Below are 20,963 nucleotides of genomic sequence, written 5' to 3' on the forward strand. Positions count from 1 at the left end.
GAGGGTCGGTTGTTAGGACCGACGGGTAAGTCAGCACCCCAGAATGGCTTGACACGGGTAGGTCGGCACCCCAGAATGGTTGTACGGGTAGGTCGGCACCCCAGAATGGTTGTACCGGGTAGGTCGGGCACCCTAGAATTGCTCAGCAATATGTATGCTTTGTGATTGTATGGTATGTGGTACGATGGGGGGACTCACTAAGCTTCGTGCTTACAGTTTATAGTTTTGGTTTCAGGTACCTCTTCAGAGAAGGGGAAGGAGCTGGTACGGTAGCGACACATCATACACACACTCTTTGTTTTCCGCACTATGGATGTTCTAGGATTGTACTCTCACATGTTACTAATTTTATGACTTGGGTTTTCAGACATGATACAATGTTTTATGAGATGATGTGATTTCACAGTATTTTCTTATGATTGTTTTTATGAGTCAGTTAATTAAAAAGAAATTTTTGGACTTGAAAACTGGGTCGTTACAGTAGTTGTTTAGTGTATGTGTTGCGGTTATACATAATTAAGATCTTATAGCCTGAGAATGTTTGATTTGGCCTTATGTTATGTTCTTGTCTGATTAGGGGCTTAGGGTAGGATTGGCTATTCGAAAGTCTATAGGGTCCAGCGTTATGTATGGCTAGCATACACTAGTGCTACAGGGTTGGTGGAAGTTTCATGGATAGGTGAGTTGTGAGAGGCCGAGAGGCCAGTTATGTGATATAAGCATCCCTCTAGGAGTGAGGATTGAGTGCTCGCGATGTTTATATATATATTGTTAGGGTGTTGTGGTGATACTTGAGACAAATATGGGTATGTGTGGAAGGTAGCATGGGCCCGTACTACTGAAAGCACAAGACCCATACGCGTAGCAAGGAAGTCACAACCCCTAGAGTATAGTCGGGAGTTGGTTTCCAGTTATTTATGTGGATTATCTAATATTGTTTGGTATGTTTCAGAATGGTGATGACGAGACGCTTTGTGATGGGATCCGGATTGGGATTAGGATCCGGAGACGGAGGCCAGGAGAGGCCAGCAGCACCTGAGCCTGTGGTGCAGATGGGGACAGATGAGTTGGACGCCAGGATTCAAGAGATCTTGCATGATGAGGTTGCCACGTTGTTCCAGGAACAGCTATCGGAGATGTTTGGTTCAAGATTTTCTTTGAAATCTTTTACTTTTGTCTTTTTAACCTTGCATTTGATTTTGCATTCTACATGTTGGATAAAATGCTCATGAGAAAAACACAGTGACTTTTGATTAACTGTATGTATGTATGTGTGTCTTATTTTTTTTTATTTGAGATTATTTGGATTGCACGATAGTTGATGATTGAAAACTACCATTTACCCTTCAATGTTTTTAATTATAAATATTATACTGATATTAATTTGACATATTTGTCCATAATTCTTGCTTTTTAACAGATTTAGTTCATAGCAATGTATTTTGACTTTAATCTATAATGTTTTGAATTGTAATTTCTAAATTTCTTTTGAGTTGTTGTAACTATGTTCAAGGATACAAAGTGTATTGTAATTTCTATTTTGTTTTTAACATATTTAGTTAATAGCAATGTGTGTATGTGCTTTTTTTATTTAAAAAGCTAAAGCTCTTATTTCAACATTTTTTCCTAATCTATCATTGTCTTTGAAAGATCATATCTTGGTCATGGGAAACCCTATGACTTTATTTGAAAAAGTAAAATAGTTGTCAATATTTAACGCAGTGAAAAAACGGTATATTGGTTGTCAATATAGGTTTAAATTAAGTAACTTTATTATGGAAGGAACGTCTAATTATAATGTTTGTGCTTATATAACAATATAATTAAGTAGACTAAACTGCACAAATGGTCCTTGTGGTTTGCTTAAAATTGTCACTTTGGTCCAAAAAAGTTTGGACTAGCACCACAGGTCCAAAGTTTTTATTTTGTTGCGAGTTTGGTCCAATTTGTTTTTAATATTTATAAAATGACGATTTTGCCCTTTGTATTTTCATTATTTATTTATTTTTTTAAATTACAAAAGTTAATAAAGGAAAAAAAATAAAAATCTATTTGTATTATCACCCCACCCCATATTTTTCTCTCCCATTCAGAAAAAAGGAAACACCACCAGATTTCGGTGGCTATTTTGGTGACCGACCTTTCCGGCAACGAGAGGATTCTATCGTCGGAGACGTTTTTTGACAACAAACCAGAAGGGTCCGACAACTAGAATGCTTTAAGAATATGGGATTGCTTTGGAAGAAGAAGATCGATAGAGGTTTCCGGAAAAGGAACGAGCGAATAGGTCTAGATCTGTCTATCATGTTCGTCGTATTCCGGTAGTGGTGACACATAGATCGAAGCAAGGGTTTGCTAGGGTTTGTAAAGGCGGCGACGGCGCTGGAGTTTACATACAGATGGTGGTGTCGTCTCGCTTCTCCTCTTCGTCATCATTCTTTCTTCACCACAGACAGAGGTGGAATAAACTCGAGCCACCGACAGAGGCAACTTAAAGCCGATGATGAACGACCCTAGGGTTCCAGAGTCGACGACGACGCTAATAGAGACGGTCAATGATTCGACAGGGGTGTTAGAAAGCTAAACGACACGGATCGTAGATCCGACGTCTGATGTTCAGATCTTCGTCGTCGGTGGTGGTTTGGATGGTTCGACAGGCGATTCATAATAGTAGAAGGGAGAGAATGAGAGAGATGGCCATAGTAGCAGCATAAAGCAAGATGAATAGTGGTCTCCGGTGGTTCAAATCTCAATTTTTTTTCTCCGGCAAAGTCGGCGCCCAATAGTTTTAGGGTTCTGGTGTCGGTGGTGGTTTTGGTGGTAGACGACGGTGGTGCTCCGGCAGCTGATGGTAGTTGCCTTTGAAATAATGAAGAGAGAGATATGATGTTTATATGTGTTATAAAAACATGTGAGTGTAATAGGGTTATATATTTCTTTTCTTTTTGGTTTAATTTTTATATACGAAATAAAAATTTAATAAAAGAAAATTAGAAAAAAAATAACAAGGGCAAATCCATCAGTTTAGATATTTCAAAACAAATTGGACCAAACTCGCAACAAAATGAAAACTTTGGACATCTGGTGCTAGTCCAAACCTTTTTGGACCAAAGTGACAATTTTCGACATACCACAAGGACCATTTGTGCAGTTTTGTCAGTTAAGTAACATTTTTAAATAACTGAAAAAACATAGAATAATGAAAAGTGAAAAATAGTTAATTCAAAATTTCCAAGAATTACCGTGTGGCAAAATGAATGAGAAAATGACATGTAGAAAAATGATTCTTACTTATTATGATAGATTTTTCTGTTTATGTTGTTTTATCTTTTTTTTTTATTGTATCGACTTTTTATAACTTTATATGTTCCCCCACGTTTAAAATTTTACATTTTGACAACTTACGCGTTTCCTTTATGAAATTCAAACTTTTCAAAATTGGATTTTGATCGTAACATACCAATTTAGTCGTCATTAATTTCATCTGTAATTTCACCTAATTTAAATTTGTATTTTCCTTGTATAATTTTTTTAATGATTCCGATTTTTTTCCTCCAAAAATATTTCAAACATTTATTTCTTACGCGTTTCCTTTATGAACATTAAACTTTCCAAAATCGGATTCAATCGTAACCTACCAATTTAATCGTTATTAATTTCATCCATAATTTCACCGAATTTAAATTTGTATTTTCCATATATATATATATATATATATATATATATATATATACACACACACACATACATTTCGATTTCATAAGCAAATTAACAGTAAAATAAAGTGATTAATTTTTTTATATAACATACCAACCTACTTTGTTTTATCTTTATTTTATGTAGTAACAATAAAATATATAAATTTACACAATAAATATACATATTTTGAATTTTGTCATAGTATACCTTATAAAATGCAATTTCATCTAAAACAATATTCTGTCACTAGTTTTATCTATAATTTCAACTAGTCTAAATTTGTATTTTCATTATATAATTATTTTAATATTCCAACTTTTTCCCACCAAAAATATTTCAAACATTTATTTCTTAGATAATGTTGTCCTATTATAATTATTAATTTCCTCATATAAAATAATAAAACTTACCAATATACCTATATATTTATATTTAACTTTTCTAAGCAACATTAACACTAAAACAAAGTGATGAATTCAAGTGACAATTCACTTTCTTCAAGAAAAAACAAAACTAAAAGTCTTGTCCCTAATGATTTACCCGTCAATCTTTTCGTCAAATTACAATAATGTAATTATCTATAATTTTGAAGATTCTTATATGTGACGAGGATTGTCGTTCAAATAATAACACAAAAAATGTTACAAAGAGACCATTCAACAATTATAGATATTTATCGATTTCAATTTATCTTCTACACATTTCAATAATACCAATAACCATATTTTTTCTATAATTATTATAGATTATCTGTAGGCATTTGTATATTTTTTTATACGTTCCCCTGTTTTTAACGTGGATTATAATCTAGTTAATTTTAAAACAAAGCTTGGTCTATTGGTAAAAATCTCACCAAACTAAGGAGAGGCCTAATTAAGTGGTTTAATTATATATAATCAATGTGAGATGTATATAAAAACAAATTCAGTGATTAATTATATACAATTAATGTCAGCCAAAAATCTATGTCATCAATCCACAGTTAAAATGATATTTATTTGTTAGATTAATGATATAGTGTGTATAAAAAATGTATATAAAAAAGGTCGTTGTTTTTTCAATTCGTCTTTTTTTTTTTTCCAGTTTTTTTCGGTGTATACTAATATATTAGTATTATATGTAGCTTACTAGGTATGAAACTCGTTTAGTATACATGTTGATTAAAAAAAGGTTAAATTTCAAAGTATAAACATTAAACATTTTTTAAAGTAAAATTTCTAAATAAAGAAAAATAAAACATATTTATTGCAATTTATTACAACATTCAATACATTTAATATATTACATATATACATTATATTTAATTTAATAAATTATATATATGAATAAGTATTGTGGTTTTTTAAGTATAAAAAATGAAAAAAAGATCATAAAGTGACAAGTGTAAATTATTTATTTCAAAAATATCACAAAATGATAAATGTCAAAACTTATAAGAGATTGATATATAATAAAATTGATCATGATTTATTAGAGTAGAAGATATGATTTTTCTTAAGTGAAATAAAAAAAATTATCGAAAACTTGGATGATATATGTGCATGAACGTTTAAATAAAACAAACCAATCCATATTTTCAATTATAACGTGCAATACATTTTTCTTTCTATAAAACATATATTATAGTTGAATATGTTGAAATAGAAATCTTTGACTGGTAATGAAATTATTAAGTACCCTTTTAATAAGATTAGTTTGAATAAATACGTTGACCAAAGTCATAAAGCAGTTTTAACTTAAACATTGTTTTGAAAAAATTATCTTCAAATTTTAATACAAATTTAAAACAAACATGTTACAATATGGTTTTTGAGTGACTGGATTTCCTGAAATTTTAAAAAAGAAAAAAAAAAGGGAAAGTTTGGTTGGCTCACGATTTTAGAAGGAAAAAAAAAAAGGAAAAAGAAAAAAAAGAAAAAAAATGAAAACCAAAAAGCCAAAACAAGAACCCAAACAAAAACAAGAACAATGGGCGTATGTGGATTAGACTTTAGAGAAGTTTCGTGGTGTCGTTTGTCTTATTCACAATCACGTGCCTTCATGTGTGGTGGCTGTGCTTTGAACTAAAACACAAACAAAAGCGTTAAACTTAAAGCCTTCTTTATGTTTTGAATGAGTCGAATATTCTTTTATTAAATAAATATTATACATCTTAAAAGACCAAGTAAAATTCAGTTGTTAAGAAACGCTCTACCCCTTTTACCATGCTTTTCTATCTTTGTTCGTCTTTGATCTTCAAAACTTCTCATTGCGTTTGGTGTTGTTATATCCATTAATGTTAGTGATTTTAGTATAATTTTTTTTTTTACTCAAAATTACTCAAGATAAATTGAGACTAGTTTTAGTTATGTTGTAAGCTTGAGAGACGAGAATTGCACGCTTGTATGATATCAGAAATGTTGTAGTTGAGTGAATAGAGAAGAAAAATTATTCATTTTTACTATTTTTTTTTTTACTTTCTTTCGACTGCTATGACAATGAAGCAGAGGGCGATATTTCTTTTTTAAATTGTTTCGCCTAATTTATTGTGTTAGGACCTAGAAGAGAACAAAGATCAACAAAAGATTTTACTTTCCATTTAGAAACCCAAAGCTAATTATGATCTCATTCTATTTATTGTTTTTCAATAATTACTTAGCATTTGTCAAATACAATCTAATTTTTAGTTAGTAGAATGAGTTTAAAACTGCAATTTAAGGGCTTCAAAATGAAGAAATACAAGAAAAAAAAATCAATATAACACACTACTATTAAAATTTAAAAAATCTATATAGTCATTGTTCAATGTTATTTGATTTATTTATTTTAGCTTTTTTTTTTTTGTCAAAAATGACAATATATATTTGTTAAATGTTGTTTTATTTTGTGATTCCTAATGCTAGTTAATATTTTTATCAACATTAAAACAACAATTCATAATTGAGGGATTTTAAAATTGTCATCATTTTTAGAACAACAAAACATAATTGTTATTTAATTTTGTTAAGCTAGGTTATCTTACATAAAATTGTGGTTTTGGCCCCCCTAGTTGTAGAGTTCGTATTCTGCCACTGAAGGTTACAATTTTAAATTTTTGTGTAAATTTATGCAGCAATGAACCCTCAAAGGAACTTGCAGTACAAATTGTCACATCTATTTTTTATAGTTAATACAAATGTTAAAAAAAAAAATTAATACTAGATCATGTATTAAATAATTTTCTCCTACAAAATTAAATTTACAAACAAATTTCAAAATTTACCGCTTTTTCACGAAATTTGTGTAACTTTGCTACTGAGCATATGGTTAATAGACTTTATTGTTTGCAAAATCCATAGCAACAAAATTTAGAAATATATTAACAGGCAATGACGAGACCAATAAATAATTAGTAAGTGCAGTCATGTTCTTCCTCTAGTTTTTATAGTTGATAAAAGCTTTTAAAATTTTCTTATAAATTTACAAATTGGATAAATCTTGTCAATTTCTAACAATTTATGTCTGAGAGGTGTTGCTTTAATAAACATTTCACCACTCAAAATATTGTTAATTTATGTCTAACAATATATAGTAGTTGTCTTATCCAACAAGTATAGCCGTTTTCCTTCATTTTATTCCATACCTAACGTTATCTACTTGTTATGTTCTTATGATAACAAATTAACAATCAATGCCCGATAAAGACAATTATCGTCCACACATGACAACCCCATGAGATTATCTTCGTCCCATGATAACCCCACAACCACTATACGAGACAACAATGTATAATTTTTCCATATTTGCATTGAAACCTCACTACCTCAGGTCCAGGGCTTTAACATAACACAAAAGAACACTCGCATCCTTCTAATCATAATGACTATATTTAAATGCAATATGAACATAAATAAACAATATTTGCATGATAATATGTTTAATTCGTACATGAACCAATTTAAAATAGCACATGAAACTCAGGAGGTATATTCGACCTAAAAACTTTTTATCTTTCTAAACACACCTCCGACAAGTTTTTATTGTTTAGGTAAGGTAATGCTTAATATGCACACTAATGTGTTCCTATTTGTTTAGGTAGTTTATTTTGTTAAGCATTGTTCATTGTACCTGTAAAAATGTAAACAAGTTAAGTTACTTTTGATAAATTAAAACCAATTATGAATAATTCTTGTCATTTATAATGTAATACTCATATTTTTAATATTCATAACTTGTTTTTTTATGAACTTGAATTGTCTTGTTCTTGTAATTTTAGTAAATTATTGATTATTTCAATTTTATAAGCATAAATTAACTGAAAAAAAAAACAATTTTGATTGAACCCGAAACCCAAATAATTGGCTAAAAGAACTTGACACAATCACTTAATAGAAACCAACTTTTTTATTTTGATTTCAGCTTTAAGCAAAAACCGAACTTTGTTTATCCCTTCTTATTTTTGTTTTATCTACGTAATTAGATATCATCGGTTGGAGAGTGAATTCTAAAAATGAGCTCTCAGATATAAAAATAGAAACGTTCCAAGATTGTTGATATCCTGTTATTTATTTCTTATGTGATAATTTGAGACAAATGCGACATGATACCCTTTATTATTTTTTTCATTTTATTTTCGTCTACTTTGACTTGAAATGTTATGTATATTATCTAACATTGAAACAAAACTAATATTTTTGTCAAATATGCCATAAGTGTCTTAATTAAATACAATTTGGTTAAGTTCGTTGATGATTGGAAACATCGAAAGCAAGTGCATGGGTAAAAATAAAATTATTGATTTTGGGCATGAATGAGATTTATAGGGTGCCTGTGGAATTCCTTCACAAATCCGTCCGGGTTGTTTGGTTATCTATGAAGAAATTTTATTCATGTATTAACTTGTGTTTGACTCATTTTATTGGCCTCCATTGGCTTCCATAGTCCATATATAGATGAGAATGAAACATTTTTAGCTTATAAATTATTGCGTATCCATATAGGGTATTTTAGACTTTTTGTAACCTTTATTTGGATTCATTATGGGTGACTAAAAGACATCAAAGTTTTGAAGAAGGTGTGTTGGCATTAACAATATTTGAAGTGAGTTTACGAAGAGTACAAATTCAAATATGTACTTTGTTGTGTTTTCTTGTATTGATTTTGTGTATGTCAGTTTGATTTGATGTCATAGTACATGATCTTATTTATTATATGTGTATCTAAGGTACTTATTTGCATTAATGAAACCCTTTTTTAGATATATATTATTTGTTAAAATTTATGTATAGTTTTTTAAATGGTTTTGAAGCATTATATTTGTGCATGCATCTAGTATTGGGATGACTTGAGTGACCACACGACTTTGAGATCCCTTGATTTGTTTGAATAACCAAGACATGGGCCGTGAGCAGGATTCTAGAAATTCCTCACGTGTACAAGTAAGGGTCGCCACCCCTTGTGTGGCTTAGTATGAATGTTCACTTTGCCTAGTTTATTAGAATAAACAAAAGTTGAGAATTATGCTATGTGCTCAGTACTCTTGAGTCCAATTTTGTTAACGATCTATATTTAAGAGTTTGGACTAATAAGATGATCTTGGGTTTGGATAGATGCATATACATATTTGTTATTTGTTGTAGAATTATCCCGTTAAAGCTATTGAGTTCATTGTTATATTTTGGACAAAAGTTGGAGGCGATGTTAAATACATATCATCTATGAGTATCTTTGTTTGGTTTTGGACAAAAGGTGAAGGTAATGCTTTGTGCATCCTATTCATGGGTATGTAGATTTTGTTTTGGATTATGAGTTTGTTACGCATTATACTTTGGATTATGGGTTAATTAACCCTTCTGTTATGGATTATGGAATACTAATTCCCTTATTATAGATTGTGGGTTATTACCCCCCCCCCCCCCCCACCCTATTTGACTTTGGATTTTTAGGACTTTATACATTTGGTTTGATTTATGGAACCTTGTCTTTGGATTTGGGTTATAAGAACCCTAGACTTTGAATCTTTTAGATTTTGTGAACCATATTGGGTTGAATTGATTTCCCAATTTGATTTGAACGCAATAATTGTTATCATTACTTACTCAAATTGAATTAACACTGGGTATTCTCTATAAGCATTTCATTGCCTAGTTTATGTATACTTGAAGACTTAAAGCTAAAAGTAGAAGGTACCAAGGACATTTTAAAGGCCATGAATTATATGGCTGCTTGAAATTTGTGATGATATTGAGTTAATAAACTTCGTTCTTTTAAATAAAGCAACTTTATCTTGGATTATAGGGATTAATTCCATATAAATAACTTTTGAAGTATTTTGAAACATTAATTGCATAGTATATTCCATATATTTTGAATTTACAACATTTTAATATTAAAACAAAAGATTTTATAATTTCTTTTTAAAACTATACTAGCGAGAGGTGTTTCATGTTTCAGCATGACAGTGTTGGTGTTGGTGCTTGCTTCACAGGTGTGGCAATATATTATTGACTGAGTTCAAAAACGAAACTCATCGAATTTAGTTGTAGTTTTTTATATTATATTTTGGCGTTGTATAAATTACTGAAATCGTCCCTATGGTTTGGTCAAAATTTCACGTTTGGTCCCTAACTTTTCTTTTGCACTCGGATCGTCCATGTGGTTTGATTTTGTTGCGTTTTTCGTCCCTTACATACATAAAATGAGGGACCAAACGTGCAATTTTGACCAAACCATAGAGATGAAAATCGCAATGAAATCAAACCATAGGGACGATCCGAGTACAAAAAAAAAATTAGGAACCAAACGTGAAATTTTGATCAAACCATAGGGACGATTGTAGTAATTTACTCTTTTATATATTAAACATCTTTGTGCACATAAGTCTTTTCTATTTTGATTATGTTTGCACCTTTATATCAATATTTTTTTGTAATGCACTACTAATTTGAACTCTTTCTTAAAACTATTTTAACAGTATAACTGTAATCATATACAACGTATGAAAATATACCTAGTATAACATAAAGTGAGTCTCAAATGTAATTAATCTTGATATAATATCATTTTTTTCTTCAAATCTTGAATTCGTTGTCCTTTCGAATTAATGTTTGCTCCTAATGATTATTTTTATTATTTTATAAATACTATGATATATTCCATTTCGGATTATCTTCGTGTTCTACTTTTTGTAAAGACTTTAATTCAAATTTATGCGTACGTTTATTAATGACAACTTCAAGATAATTGTGAGACTATTAATGTGTATGATTCATAAACTTTTAGAATCATATTTCAGGTATTATTTAACTCTCAATTATTTTTTTATCAAATAAAAGTTCTCATATAAAATAAAACGGGTCAAATGTTCGTTTATATAACGACAGCTTATTTTTATTTTTTAATGTGTGTAACAAAGTTATTTTCAGATAAAATATACAATCATATTTAAAAAAGAAAATCAAAATATGCAACATTTTACTTTATAATATTTTTAATCTGTTAAAACATATTTAAATAACTTATATCAATTACATAAATAAACATCTATATACAACATCGTAAAATAACGATTATTAAAAACACTTTTTAGGTAAAAGTATATAAATCATAAACAAATATTTTACCTATTTAGGAAAAGAGAACAAGAAGTAGAAAACTGAAAGTAAATGTTGTTTCTTAGAAAGATTCTACCTGTTACTGCTTTGTGTTGTGTTTGTCTCACCTGCCCAAACGAAATAATATATATCTTCCATTTCTAGCCCCATCGATTGAATGTATATAATAATAATTATATATACTTTTTCAAGAAAAGGGGAAAAAATCTCTAATAACTACAACAATATTTTCTTTTCTTGATTATCGATTTCGGATTCTTCAATATCTCTTATCATTTCTTGCATAAACCCCATCTGGGTTCCTCACAGATTTCCATTTCACAGCCTAAACAAAACGCTTAAAATACAAAACATATACATATATACATAAATACTTGAATTTCTATAGAATCACATTTTTCGTCGTCTCCACAGAAATCTTACCACCAACTGATACAGTAATCTGATCGGTTTCTCTTTCACTACTTTAATCGATTTGATTGTAGAGATAACAGATCATCTGTTGTTACCCGTTGTTCCTTTCTTCTGTTCTTCTGTTATTCCCCTAATTTCTACCAAATTTGTTTCACAATCTAAGCTTTTCGATTTGTGGGGTGCAATCGAATCGGGTCTTGGATCATCGGGTACACCCCACCAAAGATCTTTCAAATAATCGAAGTATTTGATCTTTGTGGATTTTTTTTTTCGAGTTTGGTGGAGGCGAGGCGGTTACAATGGCAGCTTCGAAATCTGCTGCACGAATGGATTACTGGAGGGAGTATTTTAAGAGCTCAAATGGCGATATATTTGAAACCATCGAGAAAGCAATCATCGTTGCTGCTTCGGATTATTCAAAAGAGTTTCGAATTAGGAGAGATGGCATTGCTGAAACTTTGTTCTCTTGTAAATTGATTAAGTGTTCTGGATGTGATAAGGTGGAATTAGGTTTGCCTGGAGACCAAGAACAGCAAGACCTTAATGTGGGTAACCATCAAATTAACAATTACGATTATGGAGTCGCCGAAGCTTTGACCGATGAAATCGAAGAGGAATCCTTGATTTTTGGTGAGGTTATGAGGATTAAAGAGATTGTCGACAACAATCAAGATGAGGTACGTCACATTCCTTGATTTCAATTCTAACTTGTTTTTGAACAAATCGAGTTCTTGGGTTTGTGCTTTATGTTCATTGTCTATCATTTTTCTTTTCTAGTCTGAATCGGTGCTGTACAACTCATTGAGAAAGCTTCAGCTTATGAATCTATCGGTGGAAACTCTCAAGGTTCGGATACAACATCTATCAAAGACTTGTTCTTCCTTGTTCTTATAATTTATGAATTTATAAATACATAGTTCTATCTTCTTTAATATATTCAAGACTTCAATTGATTGATTTATGGATGCCACTGAACTTCAGGCAACTGAGATTGGAAAATCTGTCAATGTTGTTCGAAAGCATGCATCAAAGGATGTTCGCGATATTGCAAAGGCACTCATAGAGTATGAATCTCTTTTACTTTACTCGAGAATTATTAAATTTAAGTAAAATAACGGATAGTTGCGAATAATCAATGTGACTTGATTCTTGCATAAGATTGATTCATCTTCTTGAAATGGAGTACTAATTTGTCCACATGATTATATGCTCATTTCATTTCTAGCAACCCCTTGTGTTGTTCTTGTTCATAGATGTACTTACATTCGTTTGAAACGAAAAGTCGATTTTACCATTCGAGTTACACGTGCATGACAAAATGGTTTTTAAAATGCAGAGAGTGGAAGGTTATGGTGGACGAATGGGTGGTTGCTATCGAAAAACCGACAGGTATTTGATTCAGGAAACAAAATCTTGATTTAATGTTGAGTATTTGCATCGGTAATTTGATTAATTGTTTTTTTTACAATGAATAGTGGTTTCTGAAGCTACACCCGAGTCTTTGAATCCTTCTGTTCTTGATGAAGAAGTAGAAGGAGAAGAAGAAGAAGGCCTCCCATCTCCTCCTCTTGATGATCTTGCATTCTTTTACCCTCACTCGTCATTAGAGCTATCCGAGGTATGCATTAAATTCAAATTCCCATATTTTCTAAAAGAACGTTATTTTTTAACGCTTTTGCGGTCGTATTCTGACTTTTATTGCTTTTTGGCCGTGTGTGCGCGAAGTTCTTTGATGGCATGGACGATTATGGAAGTGAGTTGACTTTATCAAAACTTTAATTTTATTTTATTTTTCAATTTGGTCAGTTAGGCGTCATCCATGTTACACAGGACATGATATGACAGAACATAACAAGTTGTACTGGTTATCAAAAATAGTCCTAGAAAGCTTGTCCTGTCAGTCAGTCAGTCTTACTCATCATCTTCCATATTGTTACAGATCTTGGAAACAGTACGGGATACAACAAGAACCGTAACGATATTAGAACCGAAAAACAAAATGTACCAAAATCAAAACACCAAAAACCATCAAACATCCCAATTACAGTTCGTAAGAACGAGTTCAAATCTGAAGATTTAACAAAGATGAAGAAGAAACAACCAACTGTTGTGAAACCGGTCAAACCTTCAGTTCCAGAGTCCGCTCCAGGAACACGGGTCAAACCAAACCCGGAAAGGAAGATGCAAACTGTTCCAAAGAGACCTCAACAAACCGTGAGTCATAGAGTAATGCAATAAAATTCTCTTTTGGACCATATACAGAAAAGGTGATATAATACAGGGGCCAAAACTGTAACTTACTCACGGTTTTTTTAATTTGATGAACAGAACCAAAGGGTATCGGGCGAGGCAACTACTCAAGATAAATTTGAAACGGCAAAGAGAAAGCTCCAGGAACGGTATCAACAAGCGGAAAATGGTTTGTGTTCTTTCTTTGATTAGGTCCCATTTTTTAAGAACAAGTTGTATTGTGTTTGGTGTGCATTAGACAAAAATTGCAACTTTTTTGTTCCACCCAAAAAAGTGTGACTCACTCTCTATCTCTCGTCATGTAAAAGGACATAAATGCCCTTCTCATTGATGAGGTTTTTTTTTTTTGTTTTGAACAGCGAAAAGGCAGCGAACGATTCAAGTGATGGAGTTGCGGGACCTACCGAAGCCAAAGAACGGTTTTCCAGTAAGAAATCAGCAGAATGTTAGGCCCGGAAGCAACCACAACAGACATCGGTGATGAAATGAAGAGTGGTAGAAAGTGTTTTTTTGATTTTATAGCTTAAAGTTTTAAACAAAACAAAAGATAGATTCTTCGAGTGCAAACACAATAAAAATGCATTTTATGAGTCGATCGATTGAACAGCCGTAGGATCTGAATCTTTTCAACAATGGTTTATAGGTTTGAGATCTGTGTTAAAATAGATTATCGGTTTATGTTCAAGGTTTTTCCAAAATCCTTCTGTTAACTTAAATTTTCAAACTTAGAAAGAGGAAATACATTGTTTTGAGTTTATATATTTTTGTTCAACTTAAAACAAAGAGAAATTAAATAGGCCAAGAGGATTTGTAGGAGAAAAAATAATAGTATAGGAGGATATTTAATTTCTCTAAAACAAATTGGGGTATGTATCTAGTTTTAGACCAAGTCAATACCAAATTGCATTTTCTTACAAGTAGAGGCGGTGTTAAACAATAATACTTTTTTTTTTTGTTAAATAGAATTCCTACCAAATTAACAGAATTGACTATTGAAACAAAACTCTTGGTCAAGTTGTTTGACCGTGTGTAGCGTGTGGACCACCACTCCAGAAAGAAAAGCCCACGTGCTTTTTGTGACTACATACATTCTCTAGCTATTTCTCTATGTTTATCTTCTTATGGTCCCTCTATGTTTATGTTTATCTTCTTATGGTCCAATCAACACTCATGACTGATGACTTAATTAATAGATGGCCTATCCACTCAAAAAAATTAATATATATATATATATATATATATATATATATATATATATATATATATATATATATATATATATATATATATATATATATATATATATATATATATATAACATAATGCCCCTTCATTCGGCATGGACTACATGTTTTCCGTATTTTATCATCTCCAATAAATGAAATACGATCTTGGTTGGGTGGCCGACCAGCTTAATGTTTGTACATCACTGGTGGTTAAATGTGTTGGCTTTCGATTTTTTCATAGCAATTATGAGTACAATAGGTGAAGTAAAACTGACTGAAATTGAATAGCTTTCCAACCAAATCAACCATTGAATCATATAAGATGACTAATCAATAATAGGGTGTTGCAATCGAATTACTTATAGTTAATTTGTATAAACGAATTTGTGAAAAAACACCAAGTTGTAATGTTAGAAAAAAAAATCTTTAAAATACATGCATAAAAATGAATATGTGTGAGGATATTGAAAAAATTGTAAAAGATAATGTTTGGGCCAAATTCAATACAAAATTTTTAATTTGGATAAAAACTGTGAAAAAAATTCATAACTTGTTGTCTTGTTGTACCTATAGCAAGTCATAAGGACGGATGAAAGACAATTTTCATTGTTGGTTACATTTTAATTTAATAAAGTGTATAAATTGGTGTTTTAGAAATGTTAGGAAGTAAAGCGGATAAAACAGGAAACCAAAATCACACAAAACATAGTATTTACGTAATTCGGTCAAGGTAACTCATGTCTACTGGCAGGAGGGGAGTATTCTTTATTTATGAGCTCTCAAACAGAGGTTACAAATACAATTCAAAAAAACTTCATCTACTCACTAGAATTCAAGACACAAACAAATGACTAGCATACACCCCTATTTATAGACTAAAGACCAAACCTAAAACCCTAATGGGTCAAGCCCATTAATCCATAGGCCAATTAAAGGTGTCAAACAATCACATTGTGCTATGCAGTCGCTTTTGAAACCCTTATCCTTAAGCTACTTTGCATGAGCATGGCAATACACGTGATGGAGCATTATGAACCAAGATGTCTCATTAGGAATGCTAATGACGCATCATATGATGGAGCATCCTCCATCATGATGGTGCACTCTCCATCAAAATGGTGCATCATGCCATTTAGGTCATCCACCCTGAGCATCCGAGCATCCTCGAACAATCTTAAACATCCGAGTGTACCTTGTATCATAAGTGGTTCATCAAGGGATACCATGGCTCATCAGGAATGTATGTGGCGCACCCTTACACCAAGATGGCGAATCAAGCTTGAGGATGACGTATCTTGTGCAAGAGGTGGTGCATCCTCTTAAAGAGTGGCAAATCAGGTTTCCAAGGTGGCACATCCTCATCATGGATGGCACACTTTCTTCCCAACCGGCGCATCCATGCACCAAGTTGGCGCATCCACTCTCTAGATGGTACGTCTTCATCATGGAGCATCATCAGATGTTCCTTTCACTTCTTATGTGTTCCATTCCTTTCTTAGGTGTTTCGTTCCTTTCTTAGATGCTCCATTCTTTTCTCACATGCTCCATTCCCTTCTTAGATGCTCCATTGAGCTCCAAGTGCTCCACTGAACTCAAATGCTTCATGAGAATCCTCCAAATGCTCAAGTCACATTTAACAATAAATAACTAAAGTAGTTCGTTGGCTAAATTCAGTCTTAACCAGACAAGAAATGCAAAAATTGAAGGATAACAAAATTCGTAGTTTTTGGTTAACTACATGGAGGATTTATGTAGTTCATGTTTAGTTAAAATTATAAAAAGATAAGTCATCCCTACAAAAAAAGAAACAACCGTGCCCTAATTAAGTGAAACAAATCGGATTATAACCTTATGTGTAATTGAAATGACATTGTTGGAGAGATTTAAGTTATAAAGATCATACCAAATATATGTTACAAACAAAACCATACTAAAATAAAAGTAAATGAACATAACTTAATAAACATAGTCGACATAATCTTTAAGAAGGACAATAAGATCTACCCCATGAATATTTATGTAGACCAAATACCAAGTCAATCAACTATATGATTATCATATTATTTCTACACATAATTATTATTGCAATATATATTATTGGATACGTAAAGTATTTAAACAAAGATGGATAATATTCTGTTCGCACTTATGTAAATGGTATTTAGAAATGCGAAAGTCAAATAATAAGTCATTATTGATAACTAGAAAGTTGGCCTTTCAATAATCTGGAAAGGTAATGAGCCATGTCTTATTTTTATTTTTAATTATTATTATTATTCAACATCATACTCTTTGTTTGCAACTTGCAAGCACCATGCATTCTTCAGTGCATGTGCCTCATCGTTTATCATTTCTCTCATCCTTTTCTCAATTAATATTATACATTCATGTATGTTTGTTGTAATATAATATTTGGATCAACGCCTCAAAAGGGATGAAAAGTATTGGTTTTGAAGTATATATATAATATCAATACTCAAAACAAACAACATTAATAAAACCTTGTAAATATGGCATAACTCTATTTTGAAACAAAGAAAACAAAACAAGATAAGACTATCTAATCCATTGTTTGGAGAGGAGGTGGTGTAATTTCTACTATACTTGCATGAGGATCGATGTTGAGAGACCTTTCACGGATTTCCCTATACTCTTGACACACCGCACATAAGTGACAGCAAAGATGTGTCACAAAGTCCCCACATGGAGCTTCCTGAATTTTCGAAAACAAAAACCCGAGTCGTCATTGTCATGAGAAACCACTTGGAAATTGTTTTAGGGAAAGAAAAAAAAAACAACATACTTTTAACATTTACCATTTACCCCCTGAACTATTTTTTTTTTTAAGATTAAAAAAAAAAAAAAAAAAAAATTATGTATTGCATACCTGCAGATTAAACTTTGCACGTAGTGCTTTGCGGTATCCACAGGCATAGCATGAAGTAAAGCATCCAGGAAAGGCTAGAATCAAGCCTCCAGTTATGAAGCAGCAAAAGGTATTGATGATGCCACACATGATGAAATGTGTTGTACATGGTCCCATGAAACTGTTGGATTCTAGAAACTCTGCATTCTTTCCAAAAAGAAAGCAAGGGCATACACTACCAACAATGCCTATCCCGCAGAACAAATCAAACCAATAACCAAGGGCAAAACAGTCAATCACTCTCATTCAAACCGATATGAACATTGTAGACTTTTCAAAGTAGAATGTCGTAATAGGAAGAAATGAAAGTAGGTTGCTATTTCTGGCATAACAATAATAGTTATCAACTTGTGAAAATAGAATGCGAATAGGGAAGAAGTTAGCTTACAGCTCTGAAGATCATCAAAACAAGCACATATTCCAGAGGACCACTCCAGTGGGACATCATTCTTTTTGGGAGATGGAGGTTGATCATTGGTTGGAAGTATACTTGTCTCTAGATCTGATGGTTCATGATCAGACTGGCCCAGGGGAATATAACGGGGTGGTATGTACCCAATCTGCTCCTTCATTTTCTTATTCGCTTTTCTTCACTTAAGAAGCAAGCATTTCATAACAAAAACCCTACAATGTCATAATAGATAGTTAAAGCTAAGCTAAGCATACACACAGCGCTATAATAAGAAAAGAATTATGACACTGATCAGTGATGGATCCAGGATTTTCAACCAGAGTATGCCCAAACTTCATATATATTATGTTATGTTTCCTTAAATAATCAAAAATTTTCCAAACACTTCAACTGCATCAAAACTGATAGAGTGATAGTTACAACTTAAAGTAGCAAAGGCTCATCCTAAGACTTGCTCTTGTAGCAATTTCATTCAATATCACATAATCACATTCAAAATGCACATCCAAACAACCCTTAAAGGTTAGGTATCAGATAAATAGATAATCAATTGGTTTCATATACGGGAGATTAAAAGAACAGGGGCTGTTTTCTTGATTAGATGATTATTCATCTTCTAAAACAACACTTAAGGTATTAGGAATTATCGATTTTGTTATCAGAATAACCGACAGCTCCATCAAAGATCATAGCAAATTCATGCAACAAACACATATTCATATGGTCTATCTGACCCGAAGAAGCAGAATATGCCCGATTAGTGTAGGGTTAGAGCAGAAGGCCCCATCAGTCGAACCATTTGCCATCAAGATACAATTTAATAGGGTTTATTCGATCAAACACGACTACGTACATTACCCTTTTTCATCTAATGACAAAATCAAGTTTTATGAGGAATCGGTAACGTAAGAACTTGCCTGAAATGATGAGTTCCTGCGTTAGTTTTGATTCTTGTTACAAGCCATCGACCTCACAAGCAGTCGGGACTCGGCAGTCGGCAGTGTGAGAGCTCAGAATAAGATGACCGGAGGGACACGAAATACGGAATATTTGGGGAATTTTGTGATTTTGTTCAGGTCTTTAAAATTGGACTGGACTTTGAAATTTTGGCCCACAATGGTTTAGTGCTTGTCTCGACTATCAATTTTTGTCTTTAGAAAATACTACTATTTTAGAAAATACCGATCGGTTATTGAAGGTATTATAAATAAGTTTATTACTATAAATTATGTACATATAAAATAAAAAATGACTAAATATGAATAAAAGTAATTTTTGTTACCTCATAATTTATTGTCCCTTCTTTATTTTAACTTTAATAAAAAAAATCTATTAATTTGTAAAATATTTATTTTATACCATTTTATTTTGTAAATCTATCTTTAATAAAAAATAATTAAACATTAAATTGTCGTAATTAGAATAAATGAAAATTATTTTGATGGTCATTCAAAAACATTATCTTCATTTGGAACTTCAATTTTATTTTTTTCAAATTTTAACAAGAATGTCAAGTGGATATAAACTCACCTTTAATTGTTTTTAATCAATAAAAGACGGTGATTAAAAAAGGACTTATGAAATATTTTTTTATTAACATTTATAACATAGAAAAATAACTGTTTATAAATTGATTATCAAAATAATTTTCCTTATTTTTTGTTATAACATTTATAAATATTTATTTTTATACTTCTTTTTTAGTATAACTCAAAATTCTATGCAAGTGTTTAACGCAAGGTTGTTAAGATTAGGATCCTACATAAGATCGTTTTTGAGTTTGCAAGATCGGGATCGGGATCCTAAGATCCTACAAAATAAAATAAAATTTTAATTTATAATTTTTACACATGAAAAATATTTCAAACATTTAATTTTTCGTTCAAAAGTTATAAAAACTTCAAAATATTAGTCATAAGTCACAACACAAAATAATAAACGATAAATTGGTAAAGGGAAAAAGACATAAAGTTGTAAAAATAAATTTCATTTGCAAAAAATAAATAAATAAATAAATCAATGGAAGGTAGGATCGGATCTCGATCCTACGATCCTACCCCACGATCCATTTATGATCCGGATCGTTTTTCATACTTAAGATCGCAATTTTGACAATCATGGTTTGACGTATATACCCACTTGACATTTTTGTGTGTGAATGCTTGAAAAAAATTGAAGATCCAAACAAAGTGAAGATATAAATTTTTTTCAGTAAAGTTAAAATGAAGGATTAAAATTGGATAATGAATTATGAGGTAACAATATTTTACTTTTGTTCATATTTAGTCTTTTTTTTATGTAAATAATTTACCGGTGAACTTATTTATAATGCTCAAAAAGTACATTTATGACATGTAATAACTGGTTTTAAAAAAAAATAAATCATTAGTAAATAGTATATAAAAATGACTAAATACAAAAATTAATTACCCTTACAATCATTTTCCCTTTAATGTTATTCCCTC

General features: G+C 31.4%; 2 protein-coding genes across 5 annotated transcripts; one reads left to right on the plus strand and one right to left on the minus strand.

Moving 5' to 3' along the window:
- Nucleotides 1–11,445: 11,445 nt before the first annotated feature.
- LOC111879400 (probable mediator of RNA polymerase II transcription subunit 26b) lies at nucleotides 11,446–14,619 on the plus strand. Of its 4 annotated transcripts, none has more exons than XM_023875854.3 (9): nucleotides 11,446–12,361; nucleotides 12,462–12,530; nucleotides 12,666–12,748; nucleotides 13,021–13,073; nucleotides 13,160–13,302; nucleotides 13,410–13,437; nucleotides 13,624–13,910; nucleotides 14,013–14,103; nucleotides 14,243–14,379. In XM_023875854.3, the coding sequence occupies exons 1-9, from the start codon at nucleotides 11,984–11,986 to the stop codon at nucleotides 14,263–14,265; spliced, it is 1,155 nt and encodes a 384-aa protein (XP_023731622.1). In that variant the 5' UTR covers nucleotides 11,446–11,983; the 3' UTR covers nucleotides 14,266–14,379. The 4 variants fall into 4 exon arrangements, with proteins under 4 accessions (XP_023731622.1, XP_023731620.1, XP_023731623.1 ...); XM_023875852.3 differs by having other exon boundaries at nucleotides 11,448–12,361; nucleotides 14,294–14,619; XM_023875855.3 differs by having other exon boundaries at nucleotides 11,448–12,361; nucleotides 13,624–13,898.
- Nucleotides 14,620–17,591: 2,972 nt separating this feature from the next.
- LOC111879438 (protein PLANT CADMIUM RESISTANCE 10) lies at nucleotides 17,592–19,572 on the minus strand. The gene is made up of 4 exons (XM_023875903.3): nucleotides 19,416–19,572; nucleotides 18,475–18,710; nucleotides 18,048–18,274; nucleotides 17,592–17,873 (listed from the first exon to the last, which is right to left on the minus strand). The coding sequence occupies exons 2-4, from the start codon at nucleotides 18,656–18,658 to the stop codon at nucleotides 17,721–17,723; spliced, it is 564 nt and encodes a 187-aa protein (XP_023731671.1). The 5' UTR covers nucleotides 18,659–18,710; nucleotides 19,416–19,572; the 3' UTR covers nucleotides 17,592–17,720.
- Between the last annotated feature and the right edge of the window lie 1,391 nt (nucleotides 19,573–20,963).

This window comes from Lactuca sativa, chromosome 9 (assembly GCF_002870075.4).
Source record: "Lactuca sativa cultivar Salinas chromosome 9, Lsat_Salinas_v11, whole genome shotgun sequence".
Taxonomy (NCBI): domain Eukaryota; kingdom Viridiplantae; phylum Streptophyta; class Magnoliopsida; order Asterales; family Asteraceae; genus Lactuca; species Lactuca sativa.